Raw genomic sequence first — 24157 nt, forward strand, 5'->3', positions numbered from 1 at the left:
GGGCAATTAAGAACAGAGTCTGAGGACTCTGGTCTGGCTCAGACTGAGTGTCCCCTGGAGTTTGCGGCTGTCACTGTTCCAGATGAAGCAGGGCTTTCTCAGTGCTGTCCAAGGGACCCTGGTCTCACAAGAACGCCTTATAAAAGCCACCATGAGCAATGGCACCAGCTCTGTGGCCCCATGAAGTGACCCAGCACAACGAAGGGACTGGGGTGTTTCACGGCAAAGACAATCTCGCATCTTGGCTTTGACTAGTGTTTGCCAAACCTTCCTGATACAGAACCTGTCCCAACTTCCAAACCCTCCTGTCAAAACCTAACATCTCATGGCAGTAGTGTTCCAAGAAATGCATTCTGGGAACTACTGGAAACCATGGAGCAAGGGATACACTTTTTTGTGGAGGGCAGGGAACAGCCGTGAACAGAGGAAGGGTCCCTAAAAGAGATGGGGATGGCCCAGAAAGGATGCCAGGACTGGCCAATCAGCAGACTGTGTGGGAGGAAAGGGCTCAGAACCAGTAAAGGGCTCAGTGCAGTAAAGGTAAGAACGGTGTCGCCCAGAGCCTGTCTCACACCAACCCTGTTGTCCGGCCCAGATGAGGTCCCGGAGGCCTGTCTGTGGAAGCCAGCTCTGGCACAGCACCTGTCACACGGGTGACCCACTGAGGGCAGTGCCAATCACGTGGATACGCGAGCTGGGGCACAGCAGGCAGCACACGGAGCCTCAGGCTCTACTGCTGGGGTTTGAACCTCAGCCAAGGGTAACCTCCAGGACACTGGTTACCCGCAACAGCCAGCACCACCACGACGCCAGAGGTGGACAGGATGGGGAAGGCCTGGACGTGGAGACCACCCGCTCCGACTCACACTCAGCACCGCTACTTCAGGACCGACTAACTGGAGGGCTGCTTTCTGCCTCCTGGGTCTACTTCCTCGTGTACAGTGTGAGGCTAATCAGTGTGGAGGATGAACGACCGTGCCAAGAAACTAGGGCACATAACAGGTACTTAGCGAGCATGGCCCTTTAAAGCAGTGGTTCTCAACCTATGGGTCGCAACCCCTTTGGCAAACCTCTACCTCTAAAAATATTTACATTACGATTCATAACAGTATCAAAATTACAGTTGTAAAGTAACAACAGAAATAACTGCATGGTTGGGGGTCACCACCACATGAGGATCTGTATTAAAGGGTCACAGCATTAGGAAGGCTGAGAACCGCTGCCTTACAGGACAGCATACAGGAACCTTCCTATAGACAGTTTCAGTGAGCAGGGGATGGGAGGAACAAGAGACCCACTGGATCCGTCAGGAGAAAACATGGGGCTCCGGCCAGTGTGGTGGCCACGGCCTCTAACAGCCAGTATGGAAGGACAGATAAGAGATGGCCCAGCACAGCTCATAGTAAAGATCTGAATTCCAAGAAAACCGCTGTCTGCTGGGTGCCTCCCGAGGACCAAGTACTTGATGTACACAGGTTCCAAGGTGCAGCTCTCTTACCATATCCCCGGCCAGCTGTGCAGCTGGCCCCGACCCCTGACCCCAAGTCCACAGCACAGAGCCTACTCTTTGTTGCTGTTCCTGAGGCTGGGATTGCCTGCTCACGGGTTTCCCTGCCCATCAAGGTTCTCCAGACAAGCTCCAGTTCTTCTCTCACGCTCAGCACCCAGTGAAAAATAGAGTGGGTTTGAAAAGCCAGGCCCTCCCTGGCTGTAGAGATGCACAGGCCAACTAACTTTTGAGGGGCACAGCACTATAAATAAGGCAGAGAAGAAACCCCAAAGTTTCTACTTCATCGCCTTCTGGGCCCCAAAGCCCTTTATTTTTCTTCTTTATTTTATTTTTTTGGTGTTTTGAGACAGGATTTCTCTGTATAGCCCTGGATGTTTGGGAACTTTCTCTGTAGACTACGCTGGCCTCGAACTCACAGAGATCTGTCTGCTTCTGTCTCCCACGTGCTAGGATTAAAGCCCCAAAGCCCTATCACAATGCAGTACCTCAGTCTCTGGCTCTGTGCTAGTGCAGAAAGATATACCTGACTCTGGTGGGCGGTGTGGCACCCAGAACCTCGTTTTCCCAGCTCTCTAGCCTGTAGGTAGAGAAAGCAAAGGCCACAGAGGTGGAGGGATCCACACAGTGCATTGACAGCCTTTGCAACAGAGGGAAGCATGCTGTATACCCCATGCTTGCTGCTTGCATGCAGTAGCTGCAGTGGAGAGCTACGGTAGTGATGTGCACAGCACAGAAGAACCATGTGTGTATGCAGGGACACCAAGAAAGGCCTTGACTGAATGACTGGGACCACCAGGAATGAGTTATGAGTTGTTGTTCTATAACAAATGGTCTCATGGATCCGAGGCTGGCCACAAAATCACTACATAGCCAATGGATACTTTGAACTTCTGATCCTCCTGCCTTTATTGCCATGAGTGCTAAGATTGCAGGCATGTATCACCACATCATTTATGTGGTGCTGGGGATCAAACCTGGGTCTTCATGCATGCTAGATAAGCACTCTACCAACTAAGCCTCATTGTTAGCTACAGGTGAAGGTTTTACAGCAAGATGCAGCAGGCAAGGTTTACCTTCCACCAAAATGCTCACTCCCCTGTGATTAGTATTGCTTAAGCCACTACAGGAACTACATTTCCCAGCCTGCTTTGCATCCAGGTAGAGCCATGTGATCACTGGGGGCCAATGAAGCATGAGCAAAGGCATTTAGAAAGAAGTTGGGTCTGTCATGTTCATTTTTTAAAGACTTTAAAACTCTTGGGGATGGTAAGTCACCAGGGGTAAATAGTGGGATCCCTGAGTCACTGTGTGAACCCCGCTACCAACCAGGAACACCCAAACGTCTCTGCACACTGGAGTCCTATACAGTACAAGTATCACCAGGGCTGTTCTGGTGGAGGGGACAGTGAATGGGTGTCACATAACGTGGCAGCTTGGGGCAGCAGCTTGAGCTCTGGCAGTGTGAAAGGGTATTGATTATTGATGTTCAGGGTGCTCACACTGACGGTCACAGCAAAGAGACTCACGTACAGGGACTGTTGCCAGGGGCCCTGGTGTTGCTGGCGCTGCTCTCAAAGGAAGAGTGGAAGTTGTGAATGGTTTCCTGTAGAATCTGCCTCTCACGCCCCTGTGGACAGAACAGAAACACACACAGAAGTCCTCTTAGATCTGTGGTTGATCACTCAGCTGACTGTGGTTGAGGCTCAGTGCACACCTGAAAAACCCCAGTGTTCTGGAGGGAAACAACCCCCTAACTGCCAGAGTACCAAGTTCAGGAAAACCAGACTGAGTCAGAAGCTCCCAGTGCCAGCCCACAATGACAGCTGCTGAAGGGAGACAGACCCCAGGGTGCAGGGGTCTTGTCTCTAGCTGAGGTATGAATGGAGACTCCACCTGGTTCGTGGGGAGGGCTCCTCACTTGCCCAACTTCAAGAATGCAATGGGATCCCCCACAACAAAGCCCCTATCCCCCAATTTTGATGTGGGAAAAGGCAGAGGTGGCTGTTTCCTCAGCCCTAGGAGAGCATCTCCCCCCACAATGCCCAGGTGAGAAGCAGCAATAGACACACACACAGGTTAAACATGGACTAAAATCCAACAGCCTGGGTTCAAATCCCAGGTGTCCCATTTGCCTCTCCACCTCACTGGGCCCCCCTTTCCTCATCTGTCAGTGGGGCAAGGACAGTAGCTCGGCAGGTAGGTCCCATCAAGGGACTCTGCATGGCAGCAGAGAGGTCCTAAGCAGGGACAGCACTGTCCGTTAGACTGTATGTTCTAAACTATGGATAGACGTGGCCAAAACTTAAAGCAAGCTACAAGTGTATTCTCAGCTGGGCATGGTAGCACACACTTTTGATCCTAGCACTTGAGAGGCAGAGGCAGGAAGATCTCTGTGAGTTCAAGGGCAGCCTGGTCTTCATAGCAAGTTCCAGAAGAGCCAGTGAGTCCCTGTCTAAAAAAAACGGGGAAGAGGATTATCTCTGGCAGATTGTTCTCTGTGAAAGTGCCCACAGAGTGAGGTCAGATTCAAAGGTTCTTTTTGAACTTTCACGAACTTCCACCAGCTAGAAGAGTCCATCTCCAGATCCCAGCGTGGGGACCTCCCGTGCTGACGGAATAGTGGGAACTGCCCTTTACGGCAACCTTGCAGACGACCTTAAACAGCTGTTAGTATTAGCAGGGGTGTATGGGCACACGGCTGAAGGCTGCAGAGTAAGGACCAAGCGCCCCGTGTGAGCAACGGAACCAGAAGCCCTACTCCACCAGTGACAAGCGGTGGCATCCGGATCTGGCCTGGGTCCCCTGAGCAGTATCTGTAAAATGGGATAACGCAACCTGCCAAGTGGCAGGGGACGTGTGGTCTGATTTGAAACATCATTTCAGCCTTAATTCCCTGAGAAATAGGTCAGGGACACCCAGGCCCCAGAGTTCTGTTTCCTCACCTCAAGAGGACACCAGATATTCACACCATCATCACCAGGACGGCAGTGACAACTGCCTTCTGGTCTGCCTGAACATCCCCAGAAAAAAAGTGCAAATGACCAGTGTGTGTAGGCAACAGCTCTGATCCCTCTAGCAGCTCAAGACATGTAAATCAAAACCAAGGGTATGTTTGGGCCTACAAACACATAAGGACTAGAAACCACACCAAAGGGCCATTGAGATGGTTCAGTGCATTAACACACTTTCCCCTAAGCCCCAGGGTCCAAATTCAATCCACAGGACACACATGGTAGAAGTTGAAATTGATTCCTGTAAGTTATCTGTGATCTCCACATGCACTCTGTAACATGAATAGACACATACGCATACATACATACTACACACACACACATACATACACATGCAACTTTTAAAAAAGCAAACCAGTAGTGCTCAATACTGACAAGGCCTCCAGGGAACTGGAACTCACACCCACAGCTAGTAGGGTGTCCATGGTACTTTCTGGAAAGAATTGGGGATGACATGCATGTACTGTGGGTCTGGCTCTTTGAGTTGTAGACACCTATCCTAAGGACACTGGGAAGGCTCCATACAGACCTGTCTGTTACACCCACATGTAGGGAGCCACATACCAACAAGCAGGGATTTTAAAAACAATTTTAGTAAATCTATGTAAATTTATATCAGTAAGAACTCTATAGGGCACAGTAACATATTCCTGTCACCCTAGCACTCAGCAGGCTGAGGTGGGAGAACCCTAAGTTCAAGGCCAACCTGGATTTTATAGCAAGGCTCCATCTAAAAAAACAAAAACCAAAAAAAAAAAAAAAAAAAACCAAGAGAGTTCTTAGCAACGTGGGTAACTGCATAGATTTCATGCTAAACAAAGAAAACAGGATATAAAATTATAGATCCAAATTTATCTCAGTCGTGCTTAAAAAAAAAAGCCACCTAGCAAAAAACAGTGCAGAGTAGTTTGCCCCAAAGTGAATAGTGTTAGCCTCTGAGTAGCTGGAGCATGATTTCTTACCAAAATCCTCTCGATCATTTTTGAACTGTACAAATTTAGTTTAAAAAAAAAATCATCACAAAAAGAGGGACCCTAAAGAAACAAAGACTTAGAACCCAGGAGGGTGAGACGGAGATCATGGTTTCTGCTGAGCCTTCTGCAACACAGAACCCACTGGGGGATTCATGGACCTAGCAGCAGACTCAAGTTCATGCTCACTGTGGTGACCTGGCCCACAGACACAGGGCTTATGGCACTCTACTAAATGGTGTTATTAGGCTGATAATACACATTAATGTATGTATTCCTCGCTCGAGGCTAGCTTGAACTTATCATGCAGGTAAGGATGACCTTCAACTTGTTTTTTTGGACACGGTGTCCTGGTCTCCTGTATCTCAGGCTGGCCTTGAACTTGCTATCTAGGCGAGGATGGCTTTGACCTTTTGGTCCTCTGGTGTGCGTACCACCATACTCTGTTTTATGCAGTGCTGGGAATCAAAGTCAGGACTGCATGAATGCTAGGTAACATTCTATCAATTGAACATCTATCCTTCGCCCTCACTTAGAAACAAAACATCTAGGTTACAATGCGTAAGCATTTCTTTGAGTAAGAGGTGTGTTTTCTATCAGGGCTCACAGCAGAAAGAAATCCCCATTCCTCCATGCAAAGCCTACTAAGGGTCCCATTCCACTGTATTTTTAAAAAGTGCTTCTCCAGGGGCTGGAGAGATGGCTCAGTAGTTAGAGCCCTGGCTGTTTTTTTTTTTTTTTTTCTTTTTTCAGAGGACCCTGGTTGGATTCCCAGCATCCCCATGGCAGCTTAAAACCTTTAACTCCAGTCTCAGGAATCTGATGTCCTCTTCTGGCATCCTTGGGTACTGCATGCATGTGGTGCACAGGCATTCACACAGGTAAAACACACACACACACACACACACACACACACACACACACACACACATTAATTTTGAAAATTAAAGTATCCTTTTAGGCCCACTCAATTGATTCTCTACCTCCCACAGCATGCTGTGGACCTGGGTGGCAAGAAGCTTAGACCTCCCTCTGGCATTTCAGAGATCCAGTCTGTGGTGGCTGTCCTCTTGACTGAGCTGAGTGTCAAAAGAAAAGCCTGACCGTCAAAACAAGTTCACACTCAGCCCCAGTGTGGAGTTGGAGCCTCCAAAGAGGGCCAGGCAGGGCCTGCCCTGAGCAGCCAGGTCCCGTGCAGCAGGTCGGGATCTGAGAGCTGCATCTGGCTCCAGGAATTATGCTCCAGTCACTATGTCGTGCTAAGAACCTGGGTGAGCGGCACCAGAGCAGGGAGTACAGCTGAAGGCCATGTTCTCTTACAAATTTCTCCCCACTGTACCTTCCTCTAGGACACGGTGGCACTGCCCCTTTCCAGAAGACTGTGCCTGGTACCATTTATCCCTGGGGCAACAAGGTCTTCCTCGGGCAGTGACTTAAGTGGGCTGCTGCTGAGGATCACCTGGCTTGGCACATGGGCTTCCAGGGGGAAGGACACAAGGTGCTCTTGGCCCAGCATCTCAGTTACACAGGGCGTTCCTCTTATAGAAGCTCCAAGGAGGATCACCCAGCTAACCCTTCCGCTTGTGAAGGAGCCTTGCTCAGAACAGAACGCAGCCCGTGCTAACTGGACAGCTGGAGGCAGTCAACTTGGGAGAAAACAGAAAGCTCCGTTCCGCAGTTGTGAGAAACGCCTGTGGGGTGTGGGTGGCTATCCCATCTACTCTGTTGAGGACAGTCACTTTTCCTGAGGTTGGCACACCTTTCTATTTGTCTCCCTAGGCCAAGGAGCCCATGGCTACACAGGGTAGAGGAGGTCACAGGGCATTAGCCACTGCTATCTCCATGCTACTTCCTATGGTGTCAACTCCCTATTTGTCCTCACCATCCATGTTTAGAACCTTCTCTGGTTCTCTCTCTGAACTTGTCACTGGCTTTCCTGCCGTCCTTTCTTTGGCCACATGTCCAAGCCTCTAGGCTTGGGAGCCCGTTTTCGAGTTCCTCATGGCTTTACCCAGCAGGTCCGCATAGAGGATGATTAGGACCACGGGCCTGAGTGCAGGTGTCTGAGATGGTCTGCACTTGGCTGTGCTGGGGGAGGAGGTCTTCTGCTCCACCCCTTGGCATCTCTATAAATACCCTGGGGCAGAGACAGTCGGGGCCCATTGGAATAGGTTCCAGGCCCTCTCGAGGCTATCCTTTATTTTCTATCTGTTCATCTCCACAAGATTCTCCACAATAAATCTTTCTATCTAATATTTCCTGCTGCTCACACTCAAGAAAACTCTGGGGAGCTGTGGGGTTGGTGGGTAAACGCCCTACACCCAACCTCACCGTCTGCCAACACTCTGCCCTTTTTCAAGATCCTGCCCTCCCTCACCTGGTCACCCCACCATCCAGCCTCTGCCCTCTGGCTTCCCCCATGAGTGTTTCCCTACACACGTGCTCCCTTTGGCCTAATCTATCCCTGCCTTCGACTCCCTTATCCAGGTCTGCCCTCCATCTCCACTGCCTCAGGACGGTCTCTCCAGGCCCTGCCTGCCCAGCTCCGCTCTACATAAAGGACAGGGCATCTCATGCCTGCCCTCTTCCATGTGTGCCTGTGGTTTACTGACCCTGCTGAGACATGGTCACACCAGGTCCCAGTTCAGGCCAGTCTCTGCCTCTTACTGGCTGTGTGGCCCTGCACAAATTCCTCCAGCACTCTGTGTGTGGGGGCTGGGGGGCATTTCTCAGCATGGTCTCAGAGCGACACTCAGCTTTCAGAACTCACATGGTACCCAGGACAACGCAGATTCTTTCCATGAACAAGTCGGTGCTTCAAAGCCTTCATGAGGGCTTGGCTACCTTTATGGACTGGCCAAGGGCTTTTGTTCCCTAGCTGACACCCTTCCTAACCAGGGAGACATGCCTCCAGCCTGCCTCTGCTTCCTCAGTCTCCACATTTAAGAGTGTAACGGGAGCCCTGCCCACCTCTGAGCTGGACTCCGTTGCCTACCCATTGCCTGGGTGAGACACTTTCAGGGACACCGACAGGAAAGACAAGGAAAATGTCAGCCATGCAGTACCTGCGTGGTACTCCCTCACTCATGAAGGGCCATGAAACAGAAACAAAAACAGCCACTGGCCCAGGCCTAGCTATACAGCAGAGAGGAAGAGGGTGAGGCCAGAAGCCCTGGGTTCAGGTCCTGCCTCAGATGCCCAGCATGGAAGCCAGACACAGTCCAGTCTGGGAGTCTCTACTCCCTTGCCAGGCAGCTGTGCAGACTCCGGCCTCTATCAGGGCTGACTGACATGTTTGCTGAGTGACTTGCAGATGATAAAGAGCGGCATGAACATTTCTTCGCTGTGGGCACTGTTCATCACCCACTGTTGCAGAGCACACTCCCCAGGGCAGAGAAGGAACCAGAAGCCTGGCCATGCTCCTGCCTCGCCTCACATAGTGCGGCACCACCTGGGAACAGCCAGAGTCCATACTACCCTGACACACTGCTACTGCCCCACAAGTGGGAAGCTGTGAAGCAAGGGGCAAGAAACACAGCAGGGAAACAAGCACTGTGGCTGCTGAGTGAGCGCTTGACGGGCAAGGGGCAGGGGTGCAGGCGAGAGCCTGACAGCAGCCGCGGCTAGGGTTTGCACGTTTATGCCACAGAGTGGGGGTACTGCTGATGCTCACTTCTAAAGTGATGAGATTTAGCACTAGGCATCAATGCGGGACACAGTACAGATAATGGTGTTTGACAGCCTGGGGTGCCAGGGGCTCTGCAACAGCCCCAATCCTCACACTATGGGCAGGACAGGGCAGGGAGGCCCAGAGAAGGAATGCCATGTCCTGAGACTCCACCCACAGCTAGTCTGATCCCAGGGCTCTCATCCCACAGTGCCCACAGTGTTGTTGACGGCAATACCCATCCCTCAGCACTGAAACCACCCTAGGAAGTACGCATGTAAATTGGAGGATCCACAACCTCATGGGGAGAGGCATTTGCAAAGGGAACGGGCTGCATGGGGAGGTAGTGGGCTCTCAGTCATAAGGAGTGTGCAAGCAGGCCACCTCTGTCACCTGCCAGAGGACACACAGAGGGACCATCATGAAGATCATGGTGGTCTTCAGCATTTGAACAAGGCTGGTGGGAAGCTAGAACACAGTACCTTGCCTGCATTCAGCTCGGAGATGGCGGCCAGAATCTGCTGCCGGGAACCATCCGTCTTAATACCCAGCTCCTGCAGGTCACCGTCAGTGAGCGTGAGGAAGGCCTCCATGTCCACCTGGAGAGAGAAGGGATCGCCACTGTCTGTGGGACACTCTCCCCGACGGCACATGTGCCACAGGAGGGGCTTCTGAGCCTTTCTATAGGAACCCGTGATGACTCACTACTTCCAAGTCCGGCCTGACACTTAAAGACAGCGAACTCTTCACAGCCCTAGCTCTTGGCTTTCCAACAGAGGCATTGTGGGAAGGTTTAAAATGAACAGAGGAACATCTTGGGGACAGTGATCTGAAGGACTCGAGGTTCTGCCACTGGGAAGGGAATCCCCATGTGACTGCATGTAGCCATCCTGGACCCTGCACAGCAAACAGGGTACATGGGAGTACTCACCGTATCCCCCCAACACACAGGACAAGAGAGGTGCACACTGGGGAAAGACAGAGAGGACAGCTCAGCAGGAGCAGGAGGGAGAGAAGGACCATGGGGAACTGAAGCGGAGACACCACAGACGCATGTGCGACAGTACCCCTTGTCTGGCAGGTGACATGCTGCCAGCCCTGCCGGCCTGCCCGGGTGTTGGGAAGAAATGGCCCTGCTCTAGGAGAAAGGCTGATGGGCCTCTGCCCCGGGAAGTTGGGGCTGAGAGATGGTTAAAGTGGCCCAGGTAAAGACATCCCACCACCCTGCATGTGGGACAGCGGCAGCCTGAAACACAGCGGGTCAGGGACAGGCTCCCAAACCCAACAAATCCAGTCCTATGCGCCAGATCCTGCACAGAGTGTGGGCGTGATGCTCCAGGAGCCACACGGCTTTGGGGATGAGGGTCACACACCTCATGAAACAGAAGCGAGGTACACTCTGAGACACAGTCTATGGACACGTCAAAGAAGAGCAGGCAGCAGCCAGGAGTAGGAAAACAGTTCTTGGAAACGAGGAAACCTCTGTGGAAGTTTCAAAGGCCAAGGAGAGAGACAGGACATGACAGGAGAAAAATTGAGGAAGAAGGCGGGACACACGTCTGTCTCTAGAGCTTTCGCTGCGTCTCAAGCTTGGTGGGGATCAGGAGTGACAGTACTCAAGGCAGCTGTCATGTGCCAGGCTGTCAGCAGACTCCTAAACCAGTGATCACAGCACAGGGCTGGTGGCCTGCAGGGAGATTTATTGGGCTGGCACAGCAGATTTAAAATTTCTATTGAAGTATAACCCACCCGCTCTACAATTCACCAAATACAGCTGTGTTTACAGTGTGTATCTGGATTAGTGCGCTCTGTGTCAGGCCGTTCCTTCTGGGGAAAGGGTCTTAAGTACCCCAGGCTGACCCTGAACTTCCTGCCTGCCTCCACTTCCTGGATGCTGGGGCTGTGTGCACAACCAGGCCGGGTAGGTGCGGTGCTGGGAATTGAAGCTAGGACTTCAGGCACGCTAGATAAACAGTCCACACCTCAGCTACACCCCAGCCCAGTATTAGGACACTTTCATGCCCTGTGAGGAAAGCCTGTACCCAATGGCAGTCCCTCTGAATTCAGCCTCAGCTTTTCTCTCTAGCCCTCCCTGCCCTTCTCTCTCTCTCCCTCTCTCTCATAGCCTCCATATAGTCTCACTCTGTAGTTCACCATGACCTGGGACTTGTAGCAATCCTCCTGCCTCAGCAATCTGAGTGCTGGGATGGTAGGCATGAGCCACCATGCCTAGTTGAAATGTGGCTTTTGAGTGCTTGTAGGTGACCCCGACACTGTTTCTAGACGCTTCCCAAACTTGGATTCACATGTGGCTTGTGTGAAGTCCGTACAACAAAACTGCTTTCAACACAGAGAAGTGCTCACAGTTACAGACTTCCATCACAAAGCAGAACTCAGGCTCTGTGCCACCGGGAAGGACTCAGACGTGATGGGCACCACTGGACTGAAGGGAACTGTATGTGCAAAACCTGCGTTTTAATGGTGAGTCTTAGCTGACACCCAGAAACAACACCCTTACCTCTTGCTCCTCGAAGATGGGCTGGTATTTCTCAAGCGATAACTTCTTAAGGATTCCAGTCAGCTCATCTTCATGAGAAAGAGATGGAGATTAAATCATACACACACACACACACACACACACACACACACACACACACACACACACACAATACAAACAATACACACACAATACATACACATACACAATACACACACATACACATACACACACACTATACACACACATACACACATGCACACACAATACATACATACACACGCGCACGCACAGACATATATTTTGGAGTTTGGTGACACACAGCAGGAGTGGGTCTCATACTTCTCTAGGACATCAGTAAGATCCCCCAAGAAGCCATAGCACAGACAGATAGATCCCTTGGCTGTACCCCTGGTGACTGAGGTGAGGTGTGCTCAGTTATACTCTCCCTCAGGGCAGGCCCTCAGCTCTCTAGGAAGCCAAGATCAGCCTGTGGAGATTAGGGTGGCCTGGGCCAATGGTCCTGGGGCTACAGGCAGATCTGGGGAGTTCCAGCTACTGGAAATGAAACCTGCCTTGCAAGAGCACACACTCAATGCCACAGCTAAGGCGAGAAGTCCTCAGCTGGTCTGAGAATGGCACCAGAGCAGGCAGGCACTGTGGATGAGCAGAGGCAGGGGGTTCACATGCATGGGGCCCACGGCCTCCCCAATGCAGGGGAAGCAGAGCCAGGACTTAGATCGGGGGATGAAGGTGAGCATCAGACCAGGTAGGACAAGGAGGGGACCCAGAGCAGTGTCTGGGACTAGAAGAATACAAGGACATGCTCAAGAGGGGCTGATCAGACCGGACACCACCCAGAGGACACGCAGGCTGAAGTCAAGGCAGAAAGGAAGGAGAGGCAGAGTGGATGGATGACAAGAAAATGCTGCTTGACAGGGGGTGGCCAGGGCACGGTGTTCCCTGTCCCGAGACATTTGACATTAAGTGAAGAATGAACGATGCACATATCTGAGGGCAGAGCACTAGGCAGCATCTAGGGAACATGAGCAGCAGGTGCAAAGTCCTGAGGTAGTGAGTAAGTTCAAAGAAGACAGCGGAGAATGGGTTCCTTCTTCACTTACTCAGCAGTGACTATCAGTGTGGCTACTGCATGCTGCCAGTTCATGGGTGGGGCAATCTCTGTGACCTGGACCCCTGGGGTTTCACTTGGACCCACTGAGAGAGTAGTGCTCCTTCAGCTGGCTGGCAAAGTCAGCACAAGGATGAAAGAAGTGTGAAGCTGCTTGTTAGCACTGAGGTCTGCCGAGATCTGGAGAAAGCATTCCCAAGGTCCCTGGGTCCACACTCACCTGAAGCCTGCTCCAGACATCTCCATCATACGAACCAATTAATGGGTTTTTCTTAAGCTGGTTTGAATAGAGGCCCCCTCCCGCCACACACACACACACACACACACACACACACCTCACTAGCAGCTGTAGGATGCTGACTTGTGCAGTACACAGGGAGATGGAGCGACTGGGTTTGGAAAGGCCTTCTACAGGTGTCTGTGCCTATCAGCAAAACAGCCTATACTCAAATCCCACTTGAGAGCGCTTACAACCAGGGCAGGGAAGAGATGTGAGACCTTGGCTGGTAGTACCCGGTTCTGTGCTGCCAGGCCACCATGGTGGAGGAACAGGTGTGGACTGGGCCCTCTGGGGACTCACCCTCGTCTGTGATGGTGCCACTGCTGGAGCCTCCACTGCTCTTAGACTGCCGATGGGATGACGAGGAAGACACCGAGGATTCCGCAGCATGGCCTTTGGGAGAGGGCGAGGGCGTGAGGGTAGGGGACGTGCTTTTAGAGGTAGCAGAAGTTCCAGATGGAGGCCGCTTGCTGGGGTCCAGTTTCTGCACGGGGCATAAAACAAACATTGAAGCCATCACCTGGTGGTTGGGGAAGGAGCATCCTGGAACACGGCGGTGCCTACTCCACGGCACATCCAGCGGGGACTGTAATGTCTATAACACAGACTCAGAGATGCCGAGTGGCATCAAGGTCGGGAAGCCTGGGCTTGGGTGCCACTCTGCTGCTGCCAGGAGGGTGGGGTTTGTACCTAAACACTACGGAGCCTCCCGTCTCCTCATGGAGGTAAGCTCCTTAGATTAACCAGCGTTCCATAGTTTTCAACCTACAGATTCTACACACTTCACTAAATTTAAACAGATTTCATTTTCATATAATCTTATGTAAATGATATTTATAAAATGTCAAATTAAAAATTCTAATTGTTGGGGCTGGAGAGATGGCTCGGTGGTTGAGAGCACTTGTTGCTCTTGCAGAGGACCCAGGTTCAGTTCCCAGTGCAAACATGACAGCTCAGACCCACTGGTAACTCCAGTTCCAGGGTGTCCTACATCCTCTTCTGATTCCTGTGGGCCCTGTAAACACACATGGTACAGATACACAGATGCACACAAAAAGCTCATATACACAAAATAAATCGAATTTTTAAAAAAATTCTAATTGTTTACTATAAGTATAAAGAAACACAACTGACCTCATATATTGGCCTTGTGTTCTCTGAGCTGCAGCCCAGCCCATGGCCTCCTACTCTGGGCTTGCTAAACCATTTTATTAGCCCTGATCTGTACAGATTCCTTACAGTTTTCTATATGGCCAGATGCACTGCCTAAGGGCAGCAGGGGTGTGGTTTCTTCCTTCCACACTGTCGCCTTTTCGTCGCTGGGAGCACAGGTTGTAAGCGGTAAGCACCCTGGTCATCCTAGCTCCCATCAGGGGAGCGCTTGGTCTTCACCGGCAACTGTGATGTCACTCTACTTATTTAACCAGTGACTGAGGAAATCCCTCTGATAGCTGCTTTGTGTTTTAGCTTCTCTACACTCCATACACACTAGGTGTCCTAGAAAGCCAGAGGACGGCATGGATCTCCTGGGACTGGAGTTACAGCTGGCTGTAAGTCACCATGTGGTGCTGAGAATCAAACCCAGGTCCCCTGGAAGAGCAGCCAGTGCTCTTAACCTCGGAGCCATCTCTGCAGCCCCTCAATTCTGAGTGTTGTTAAACGCTTTTCTGCATTTCTTCTTCCATCTGTTAGACAGTGTGTCACAGTCACTGATTTTCTGATGCTGAACCCAACTTACATAACAACCCCAATTAATTGGAAGGGGCTTCCTTTTGTCCACCACTGGGTTTGGCTGTGTGGAGATTTCAGAATATATGAGGACTGCTGATGCCACATTCTTTCTTGCAATGTCATGAAAACTCACCTTGTCCCAACCTTAGGGAACAGAGAAACATTGCATCATAATACAGGGGTCATTAAGACACAAGAATCATCCAGCATGGTGGTGCACATCTTTAAGGCTGAGGCAGGAGGATCTCTGTGAGTTTGAGGCCAGACTGGTCTACATAGTGAGTTCCTGCCTCAAAAAACAAACAAAAAACAAGACAGATCCAAATGTTTGTAGAACTTTGAGGCAGAAAATGATAGACCTGAAAAAAGAGATAACTTACCCCCTTCTCATAATTACAGATGTTCCCACTCCTCTGGGAACAGATGGAGTTGGAGAATCAGGATGTAGAACATGGACCACACTACCAGCCAACCTTGACTCCAGAGTGACAGTCAGAGCCCCCCTCCCCAGAGACAGCAAGAGAATACACGTTTTTTCTTAAGTAGCTATGGGAGTTTCACCAAGATAGATCACACTCGGGGGCATAAAACAGACCTTGACACACTTACAGATGGGGAGGGGAACCACGGTGGAGCCGAGCTACGCTCAGTGATAGCAAGATTCCTAGAAAGCCTTCTTAAAATGACTGAAAAATTACAGTAAAACAAAAACCCAAGACGTCCAGACTCAGCTGTGCCCAGTCACAGATGCTCCAAGCGTGAACCTTAGCTTGATGGCGGAGGAGGCAGCTGACACTGAAAAAGATGTGGAGGTGGCCTGCTTGCCCCACTCGCCATCTGCCTTCCCAACGATTCAGGTTTCCATGATCAGTGGGTGAATAAGCAGAAACCAGGCCCATGCATACCTCACCAGAGTAGTGAGCCTCCTGCTTTAAAACAAAGTACAAAATCCAGATCCAGGAGGCTCCAGTTTTGAAGGCTAATTTCTACTCTTCCTAAGGGAGCTGTTGAGAAGCACTTCATCTCTTCACTTACTACTACAGCCCGCAGCAGAGAGGCTGTTTCTTACTGGGGCAGTAGTTTCTAAGAGTCCTGGCTGAGATGGACTCTCTGGAGGCAGAAACATTCCCCAGAACCCATCCCGAGAGTCAAGGGCAGCAGGGTAGGGTGGAGAGCTGTTTCTACATCAAGCATCAGGAGACCATGGAACTGGATCATTCTCCCGATGACTGCTCCTGGGGTCATCTTCCCCCCCCCCCCAACCCGAGACAGGGTTTCTCTGTGGTGTTTTGGTGCCTGTCTTGGATCTCGCTTTGTAGACCAGGCTGGCCTCGAACTCATGGAGATCCGCCTGGCTCTGCCTCCCGAGTGCTGGGATTAAAGGCATATGCTACCACCACCGCCCGGCTGGGGTCATCTTTTAAAAGACAGCTAATTTCTTTTCATCAGAATATACCTGTATGTTGTTATAGTTGACAGATATGGCCAAGTAAGGTAATAGTTAATAACTTACATGCCTATTTCCAACACCTATAACAGAAAGCTAAATGATATTTAATACAGTTAATTCAACCATCAGAAAGGAAGAGAACATTTTAGACAACAAAGGAGAAAGCTATTTCCAAAGCTCTCAGCTAGTAGACTTACTTTAATGAGTAGCTGTGAGTAGCCAAGGAGAAAATGTGAAAAGAGAAATACACCAATTATGTAACTTTTTGTGTCTGATAAAGAAAATGCATCAAAATATCAGGAGGAACTTTTTTGTCTCTAGCTGAACTCGAAAATAAACTTAATTATACAGGTCCTTCGCATAAAAAATTCTGAACATGACAGAAATACGTGTATGTGTTAGGGAGAAACTTCTGGAACTAAATTATAAAAGAAACTTAAATTGTGAGGTTTCGCTGTGAGTTGAGGTAACAGAAAGTTGTGGAGCCAGTAGCAGAGGGGCAGAAACAGACTATTTCTCTCACGTCTGCTAAGACACAAACCTAAGAGCGGGGGCCGGAGCTCAGTGAGCTGAGGTTTCGTTCAGCAGGCTGCCCCAGCCCTGTTAACCCTGTGCTCACAGCAGTGAACAGTGTGTGCAAGGTGGATTCGATAGACACGTGCAAGGTGTGCACATGGGTCCCTTCCAACATCCCGCAACCCCACCACACTGAGAAGAGGTGGGGTGAACACAGGCCTGCAGGGGGCAGATTCAGACCTCTACAGGAACCTTAGAGTGGCCATAACTGCAATGCCACTGCGGCTCCAACCCCCGGTACCCCAGTTCCACACGTGGGTCATGGGAGAACAATGTACAGGTGCCACAGGCATCCAGAGAACGAGCACCTTGCTGCCGGAAGCGCCACTGGAAGAGCCACCGCCACTGCCCACGAGGGAGGCTGGCAGCGCAGGCGGGCTGGAGCTGGGCGCTGGCCCCACAGGACTGGACCGCTGGCCGGGCTTCTGCTCAGACAATCCAGCTGCCTTTTTCCTCTGCGCAGCGATCTGGGACAAGACACTGTCTACGCTGCCACCTGAGGAGACAGAGACAGGCGTGAGCAGTGAGGTAAGGGTCCTTCCGGCCCCGTGGTGGATTGTGAGCTGTCTCAAGGCTGAGGCTGGAGAGAGCTCTACAGGAGGGCCCACAGGGGCTGAGGCGGGCTAACCGTCATGGTGAGAAGCAGGGCAGGTAGGAGCCTGCTTGCCTTCGCTCCTCCCAGGGCCAGCATGTGCAAATGCCTAACCCCACAGAACTCCAGGCGCTCTGCCTCTAACTGCATCCCAACTGACATTTTCCCGCTCAGCTTCCCTGAATGCACTGCAACCTGGAGAGGAGTTGGGATGGGCACACATACACACGGACACACAGACACTTACTTCCTGGGGCTGTTCCCAGGAAGCCACTGGCAACAGGTGTTCATAGAGCATTACAGTTGGTCACCCCCTGCCAGGTGCACCTGCCAGCACTTCACACGGAGCTGGAAGACCAGCATACTGACCAGCTGGGTCTAGTGGTGCGGGCCTGGAACCAAAGCTACTGGGGAGGACTGAGGCAGGTGGACTGCAAGTTCAAGGCCTGCCTGAGCAACTTAGTGATTGCCAACCTCATAGTAAGAAATGAAGAGTGAGGGGTATAACAAAATGGTAGACAGTTTGTTGGCAACAAACTAACTACATTGACTTTTTTAAAAGGCAAATTGATGACTCAATGGAGCTTAGGCTACAGAGATCACTCAACAGGCCTGAAAGTATCACCCGGGAGCCAGCAAGATGGCTCACGGGCTAGAGGCACCTGCCAAGCCTAAGGACTTGAGGGAAATCCCCAGGACCCATAGGGAGGAAGGAGAGAACCTGTAAATTATCCTCTGACCTCCATGTGCGGCACATACGCACCCACACACATACACAAAGTCACATCACAAAACAGATTTAAACATTTTTAAATTTTGGGAGGCATCATTGGCATGAGCAAGAATACAGGACAGGGTTCGCCAAGAAGTGGCCACACCAAGTGAGAGCTGAGTGCAGGGGGGGGGGGGGGAGAGTGGCGAAGAGCAGCAGCAGACAAATGCACATCCACCTCAAACACCAGTGAAAAGGCAGACCCCCCCCCCCCAAACACCCACATCCACCCCCACTCATCGGGGCTCTGCAGCAGAGTGCCTGGGTTCAAGTCAGAGGCATATGACCTCCGGTGAGTCACTGGAACCCCAGCTCCCTCACCTGTATGCAGAGAAGAGAACATGAAGGAATTGTTCAGGGACCCTTCAAACGGCTCGGCATCGTGCCGGGTACAGTGTTCAACAAATCATTCTGACTGTATAAATATTCATAATATGTACAAAATAAAACACTGCAAAGTTACAGCAAAGTGCTGGTCATGAGTGAGGCCTTGTGGGTGTGCTTACACTCCCTACCCCATTTTTTTTGGTCTTTTAGCTCATCTGGTCTTCAAGTTTACTTTTCTGTCAGATGCATGTGTGCCTTATGCAGTGGCATGCCATGGGAGTGTCCCTGTCAACGAGCTGGCTTTGGCTAGTCCTCGGGATCTCTGGGAGGACTTGGAAGTATGCTGTGGCTTAGAACTGTGGGGTCCCCCGATGTGACCCTGCCTTGCCTCCAGTTTGCTGGGTAAGTCTGGGTATGTCTCTTTCCCACTCGGAGCTCCGGGATCCTTGTCTGTTCCACGGATGGTAGAACATAAGTTCCCTGAGCCTTCAAGAAGTTTGTGTACCAGGAAAATCCTTAGCATTTTTCTCCATTTCTTATAACATTTTACAAGAAATAAGAAAAACCATCTGGCTTCATTTCAGGAAAATAAGTGAAATCAACCCTGAATTATTAGTTCACTGAAAGCTGAACTAACTAAATAGTGCAGCCATTTCTAGTATTGAATGTAGATGGAGCTCGGAGCCAGTTGGTAACCTGGCCAGGGAGGGACCATCCCATCTCCCTGAGTGGCCTGTGGCTACTCACCTGAGCGGTTATGCAGCTCCCCACCCAGCCTGCTCATGCCCCCAATGCCACTGGCACCTCCTGAGGAATGAGGTGAGTGGTTGAAGTTCCCAGAGCTGGCAGGGGAGGTGGGGCTTCGGGAGATGCTGGGGAATTTCACTGGCCTGCCAGCAGCCTGCGAATACAAGGCGGAACCAGTCAGGACTGGGCCTATGGACCTGGCCCCACATAGCATAGCAGCACATGCATGCCTGTCACCACCAGGGTCCCTCCCCCCATGGAAAAGAGCTTGCTTCCACCTGCTAACAATCCATTGTCTCAGGACAATGGAGCCACAGAGCACCATCCCAACACTGGCCACTTGACTTCAGTCTCGTCAACTACAGTGCTAAGGAGCCCATTCACTAAAAGCCCGGGGAAAGCCACAGTATATCCAAGACAGGTCTACCTGGGGTCTAGCCTCCCTCTGTCAAGCTACCTCTGCTGCTGAAACATCTCCTCCGACTTCCTTCCAGGCTAGTTCCCCCAGGTGCCAGTGGTCGGGCCACTTGCCCCTCCAGGGGAACCTGCTCCACGCTGTGGCACAGACTTCCTTGGCTCCCAGGCAGTCCCTCTGCCTCAAGGCCCTTCACCAACCACCCTCCCTCTTTGGGTCCCCGTCCAGGGGGTCCAGGCTCGGCTCCTGCTATGCCGCTGTTCCCACCCCAGTACCCCGGGCATCCATAGAGCCTGACCACAAACTGTGAGTGCAGGCTTACTCTAAACACCCACTGGGTTGACCCTTAATGGCCTGCTGGCCACTCAGACCTGCCCTCCTCTCTACAGCCTGTCCTCAGTCCTGGCCTGGGCATACTGGAAGCCCTCAGAAGGAACAAAGGCTTCAGTGGGCTGGACGGTGACCCCCAGAAGGCAGGCAAGTGTCCTCATCTCTAGAGCCTGTGAATGCCAACTGTCAAGTGCCACCACCACAGAGGCACTTATCAAAGGTGTGCCAACAGGGACATGGGGCTGGAGAGGTGGCTCAGAGATCAGGAGCACTGGCTGCTCTGTCATGGAACCTAGGCTTGGTTCCTAGCACCCACATGGCGTCTCCTAACAGTCCACAATTCTAGCTCCAGGGGAGCTGATGCTCTCTTCTGGCCTCTGCAAACACTGTACCCAGTGCAGGGAAAACACTCATGAACGTAAGATGAAAAGAAACAAAATCAGAACAGGACAGGGACTTGCCTGGGTCACCTAGACACTCCCTAAGTACATTCTCAGGCCTTCTTGTGACCCAGGGTCGGACAGAAGAAGTCCAGTGATCACAGAGGCTGGGGATGCCCAGAAGAGTCCATGAAGTGTTACGTCAATGGGGCAGAGTCCCCCTCCACCCCGCCCCCACCGCGAGCCTCAGCAGGGGCACAGCCCTACCCACACATGCTGCAGCACACACAGCACTGTAAGAAAGCATCCAGCCTAAAGTGAGCAGAGAACTCAGGCCCTCCTGGCTGCCCGCCCAGCTCCCGGAACACACACTCATCTTCTGGGTGCACAGACACCCCTTGTAGGCTCTGTGTCCAGTGTTCTATGTGCCATGGAGGAAGGGGTCAGTGACTAATTGCATCAGTGTTGACATCCAGGCCCCTGGGGTTAGTGACATTTTCTAGGAAAGGTAGCCGTAGGAAGAGATCTTAGGGGATGTTCTGACAGCCCCACCTCACTTTTCACACCCAGTATACCAGCATCCCTGTCTCCCCTAGCACCTGGGAGTGCTCGGCCCTGGGACAGTCCTGCTACAGACACTGTGAAAGTCCCAGGTATATGCAGTCACTCAGCCACCAAAGCAGCGGGGCCTGGCCTAAATCCTCATCTACAATGTGTACCACTTACAGCAACCACAGTGTAGACAGTCTACACACCCAAAGACCACCTGGCCCTGCTGTCAGGGGTCACAGTGGGCAGCTCAGAAACAGACCAAGGCCTCCAGGCTAGAGGCCACTGTGGGCAAAGAGACAGGAGTCCCCTCCCACAAAATCCCCAGGAGCGCCCTCAGCGGTCCCCCAGCATGTGCTCTTGGTCACAGCTGAGCTACATGATAGAGTCCATGAGAAGCCATGGACTGATTTCTGACCCACCCCCACCAGGCTATTGATAGTCAGGAAGTCATTTCCCAAGGTACTTTCCTCACCAGCTGAAGGAGAGGCTGGAGAGCTAGAGAGTGAATCCTCAAACCGTGTTCCTCAGAGAGGAGCCAGGGTTCCAGAGAGGACAGAGGTCCCTGGCCCCACACCCCACCCTTGCAACGTTTTAACCCTCCACATGCTCAGTTCTTTGGTAGGATCTACTTAGACTAAGGGGCATGGCTCACTTAAAAGAAGAAAGTGGCTGGGACCGGGGGTCCTGGTGCCTGAGGCCCCTCTGCTCGCCACACACCCGGATCTCTGTGAATAGTGTCATAGCTCTGCAACTAGATGACTTACGGTGTCTGTGCCCACAAGGTGGGCCCTGCTGGCTCTGGGGGGCAGCACAGTCTTTGTGGGGTCTGCCTTCCCATTGCGACACATGCGGGACCTGTCAGAGCTCCACAGCTCAAAGCTGGACGGAGGCAGGAAGGGGGGGATGACGGCCTTCAGCTTGTCACTGGGGAGCCGGGGGAAGGGAGCTCCATTCCGTAGCTGAAAAAGACAAGCCAGGATTAGATGGGCCCAGGAAGCTCCCACACGGGGGACGGATCCAGGTTTCCAGCACTGTAGATGACGGTACCCCTGCCCACTTCTCCACTGGAAAGAGGAGCCCAGAGGGCATGACATGCTCTCCTCCCGGTAACCCAGTGCACCGTGGCAAGGTGAGGGCATGGGCAGCAGACAGAGAACCAGAGAGATGAAGAGATGCCAGAGTGGGGAACGAAGGGAATGGGGGACCACTCTGCAGTGGCAGAGAACTGAGCCCAATGGACAGTGCAGGGAAGCTGGAGCAAAGAACATTCCAGACATAGGAGGGGCAGGGTGTGGGCAAGCCTGGAGCCAGGGGCTACAGAAGAGGTTGCAGAGCTACAAAACCAGCTGAAGGCATACGGGGCAGAGGCCGAGAGCTCCAAGCCCAGCCACACTCCCTCCACGCCCTGCCCATGCTTCCACACTGACATTTTCTCAACTGTGACTTAGTATGAATCTGTGCTGCTGGGGTCAGTATAAACCACACAGCCCTGACAGCTGATGTGTGCAGCAGCAATTTCATATCCACATTCATGTTAAGTAAGAAAAGACTGAGCCTACTGCCATATGGTCCTCCAATGGGACAGACGTCCCACAACAGCTAACTCTGCCTGGGGGTGGGCGGGCAGGCGGGCATCTTGGCACCAATGGCTGCAAACATCTACCCTGGAGCCAACAGAGTCACGGACCAGCAGCCACCCACCACGGGCCACCAAGTGGGCACACTGGTGCCCTCTGCTGCACACAAGCAGTGGGAAAGAAGAGTGCCAGGGCTGGAGGCAGGCCCCCCAGGCTTCCCTCACTGGCTAAGCTGCTTCTCTGCCAGTCAGTGGACGGGTGTCACCCTCTCTGGAACGGACAAGCTTCCTCTACCCGAGGGGAGCTGGGCTAGATACTCAGGGCAGCCAACCCACCACCACAGATGGGCACAGTTGCTGCAGCCCTTCTGGAAGCCAGTGACTTCCACATTCTTTGCCTGAGGAATAATTAGGAAGCGGAGGAGATGGCAGGGTATGGATGTTCAGCAGAGCTGTTAAAATTACAAAGAGCTATAGACCAGCCCCCCAACTCCCGTGGGTCTGCCTTGGGTGAAATCACTCTATGATAGAATGTCCTGTCACACGGCTATTAAACATGATATGGCTAAACAAGGTTTTAATGACATGGAAAAGATCATGGTAAATTGTTAATAAATCAGGTCCAACACACCATGGGGAAATTTTAATACCACCAGTCTTGTGCGGTTCTGGGAAAGTTGAGTGAGGATGTGTAAAGAGCTGAACACTTAGGAAGTGGTAAGGTATTTGTTCTTATTAGTACAACATGATTCCACAATCTTAAACGCTAAAAAGGCTTAGGAAAAACCCAGAAGGGATGAAAACCATAAAAATGCCACCATGACTCACTCTGGATGTGTGATCTTGATAATACTGAGGGCCGTCAATCACACCTGGTGGCCAGGCAAAGTGTGGGCCAGGGCCAGGGCCAGGGCCAGGACCACTCTGAGCTCGGCCTCTCGCCTGGCAGCCTAGTTGCTCGGCCTTGCCTGGCCTTGACAATACTGCCCCCTGCTGGCAAGAATTGGAGTCCTCGTGCCGAGGTGCTCTAACCACGAGGCTTTGAGTGCCACAGAACATCAGGCAGAGAGAGGTGTGATAACACAGTCAAGGTCACACAGTGCTTATCCTGAGCCAAACACTAGGCTGAGCCTCTGGGGGACAATCTCATTTAAAAATTACCACTGTGCTGACCATCACCCCCTCAGTTAGAGAACGCAGCTTTTCTGAGGGGGTCTACCTTCCACATCTCTTCGGCAATGACATCTCTGGCGCTTAATAGGGACTGACCACCTGGACCAGACTTCACAGGCCAGCTTTCTGCACAGTGTGCCCTGCCCACGTGACTAAACTGTAACCCCTCTGCTGGGAGCAGAAGTGACATGTGGGGTCCACTCCCTCTTTCTCACTACGTGGACTGAACGGTTTTCCTTTACTGGGACATCCAGTCACGACAGAGCCTCAGCCACAGAACCAAGAGATCACAGGTGGAAAGCTCTGGAACCATGAGCCCTCAAAAATCTTTCTTCCTTGTAAGTTGTTCTCAAAAGATTCTGTCTCAGCAGTGGAGAGTCTAATACAGGCTGTGATGGCCAGAGCTCTGGCAGCCTCTGGGACTGTGAGATAGCCTACAGGTGACGGCCCACGCATGGGGAACTGCAA

The 24157-nt window shown here is 51.9% G+C and overlaps 1 protein-coding gene across 1 annotated transcript in view; it reads right to left on the reverse strand.

The window, feature by feature from the left end:
- The window catches only part of Anks6 (ankyrin repeat and sterile alpha motif domain containing 6), a 43396-nt gene that overhangs the window by 1492 nt on the left and 17747 nt on the right, over nucleotides 1-24157 (reverse strand). Inside the window, exons 9-15 of the mRNA XM_059255800.1 lie at nucleotides 21705-21899; nucleotides 19264-19417; nucleotides 17134-17321; nucleotides 13369-13552; nucleotides 11678-11745; nucleotides 9642-9758; nucleotides 3041-3137 (exon numbers count right to left, since the gene is read on the reverse strand). Coding sequence (XP_059111783.1) covers nucleotides 3041-3137; nucleotides 9642-9758; nucleotides 11678-11745; nucleotides 13369-13552; nucleotides 17134-17321; nucleotides 19264-19417; nucleotides 21705-21899 — 1003 coding nt within the window. The remainder of the gene's footprint in view (nucleotides 1-3040; nucleotides 3138-9641; nucleotides 9759-11677; nucleotides 11746-13368; nucleotides 13553-17133; nucleotides 17322-19263; nucleotides 19418-21704; nucleotides 21900-24157) is intronic.

This window comes from Peromyscus eremicus, chromosome 2 (genome assembly GCF_949786415.1).
Source record: "Peromyscus eremicus chromosome 2, PerEre_H2_v1, whole genome shotgun sequence".
NCBI lineage: Eukaryota > Metazoa > Chordata > Mammalia > Rodentia > Cricetidae > Peromyscus > Peromyscus eremicus.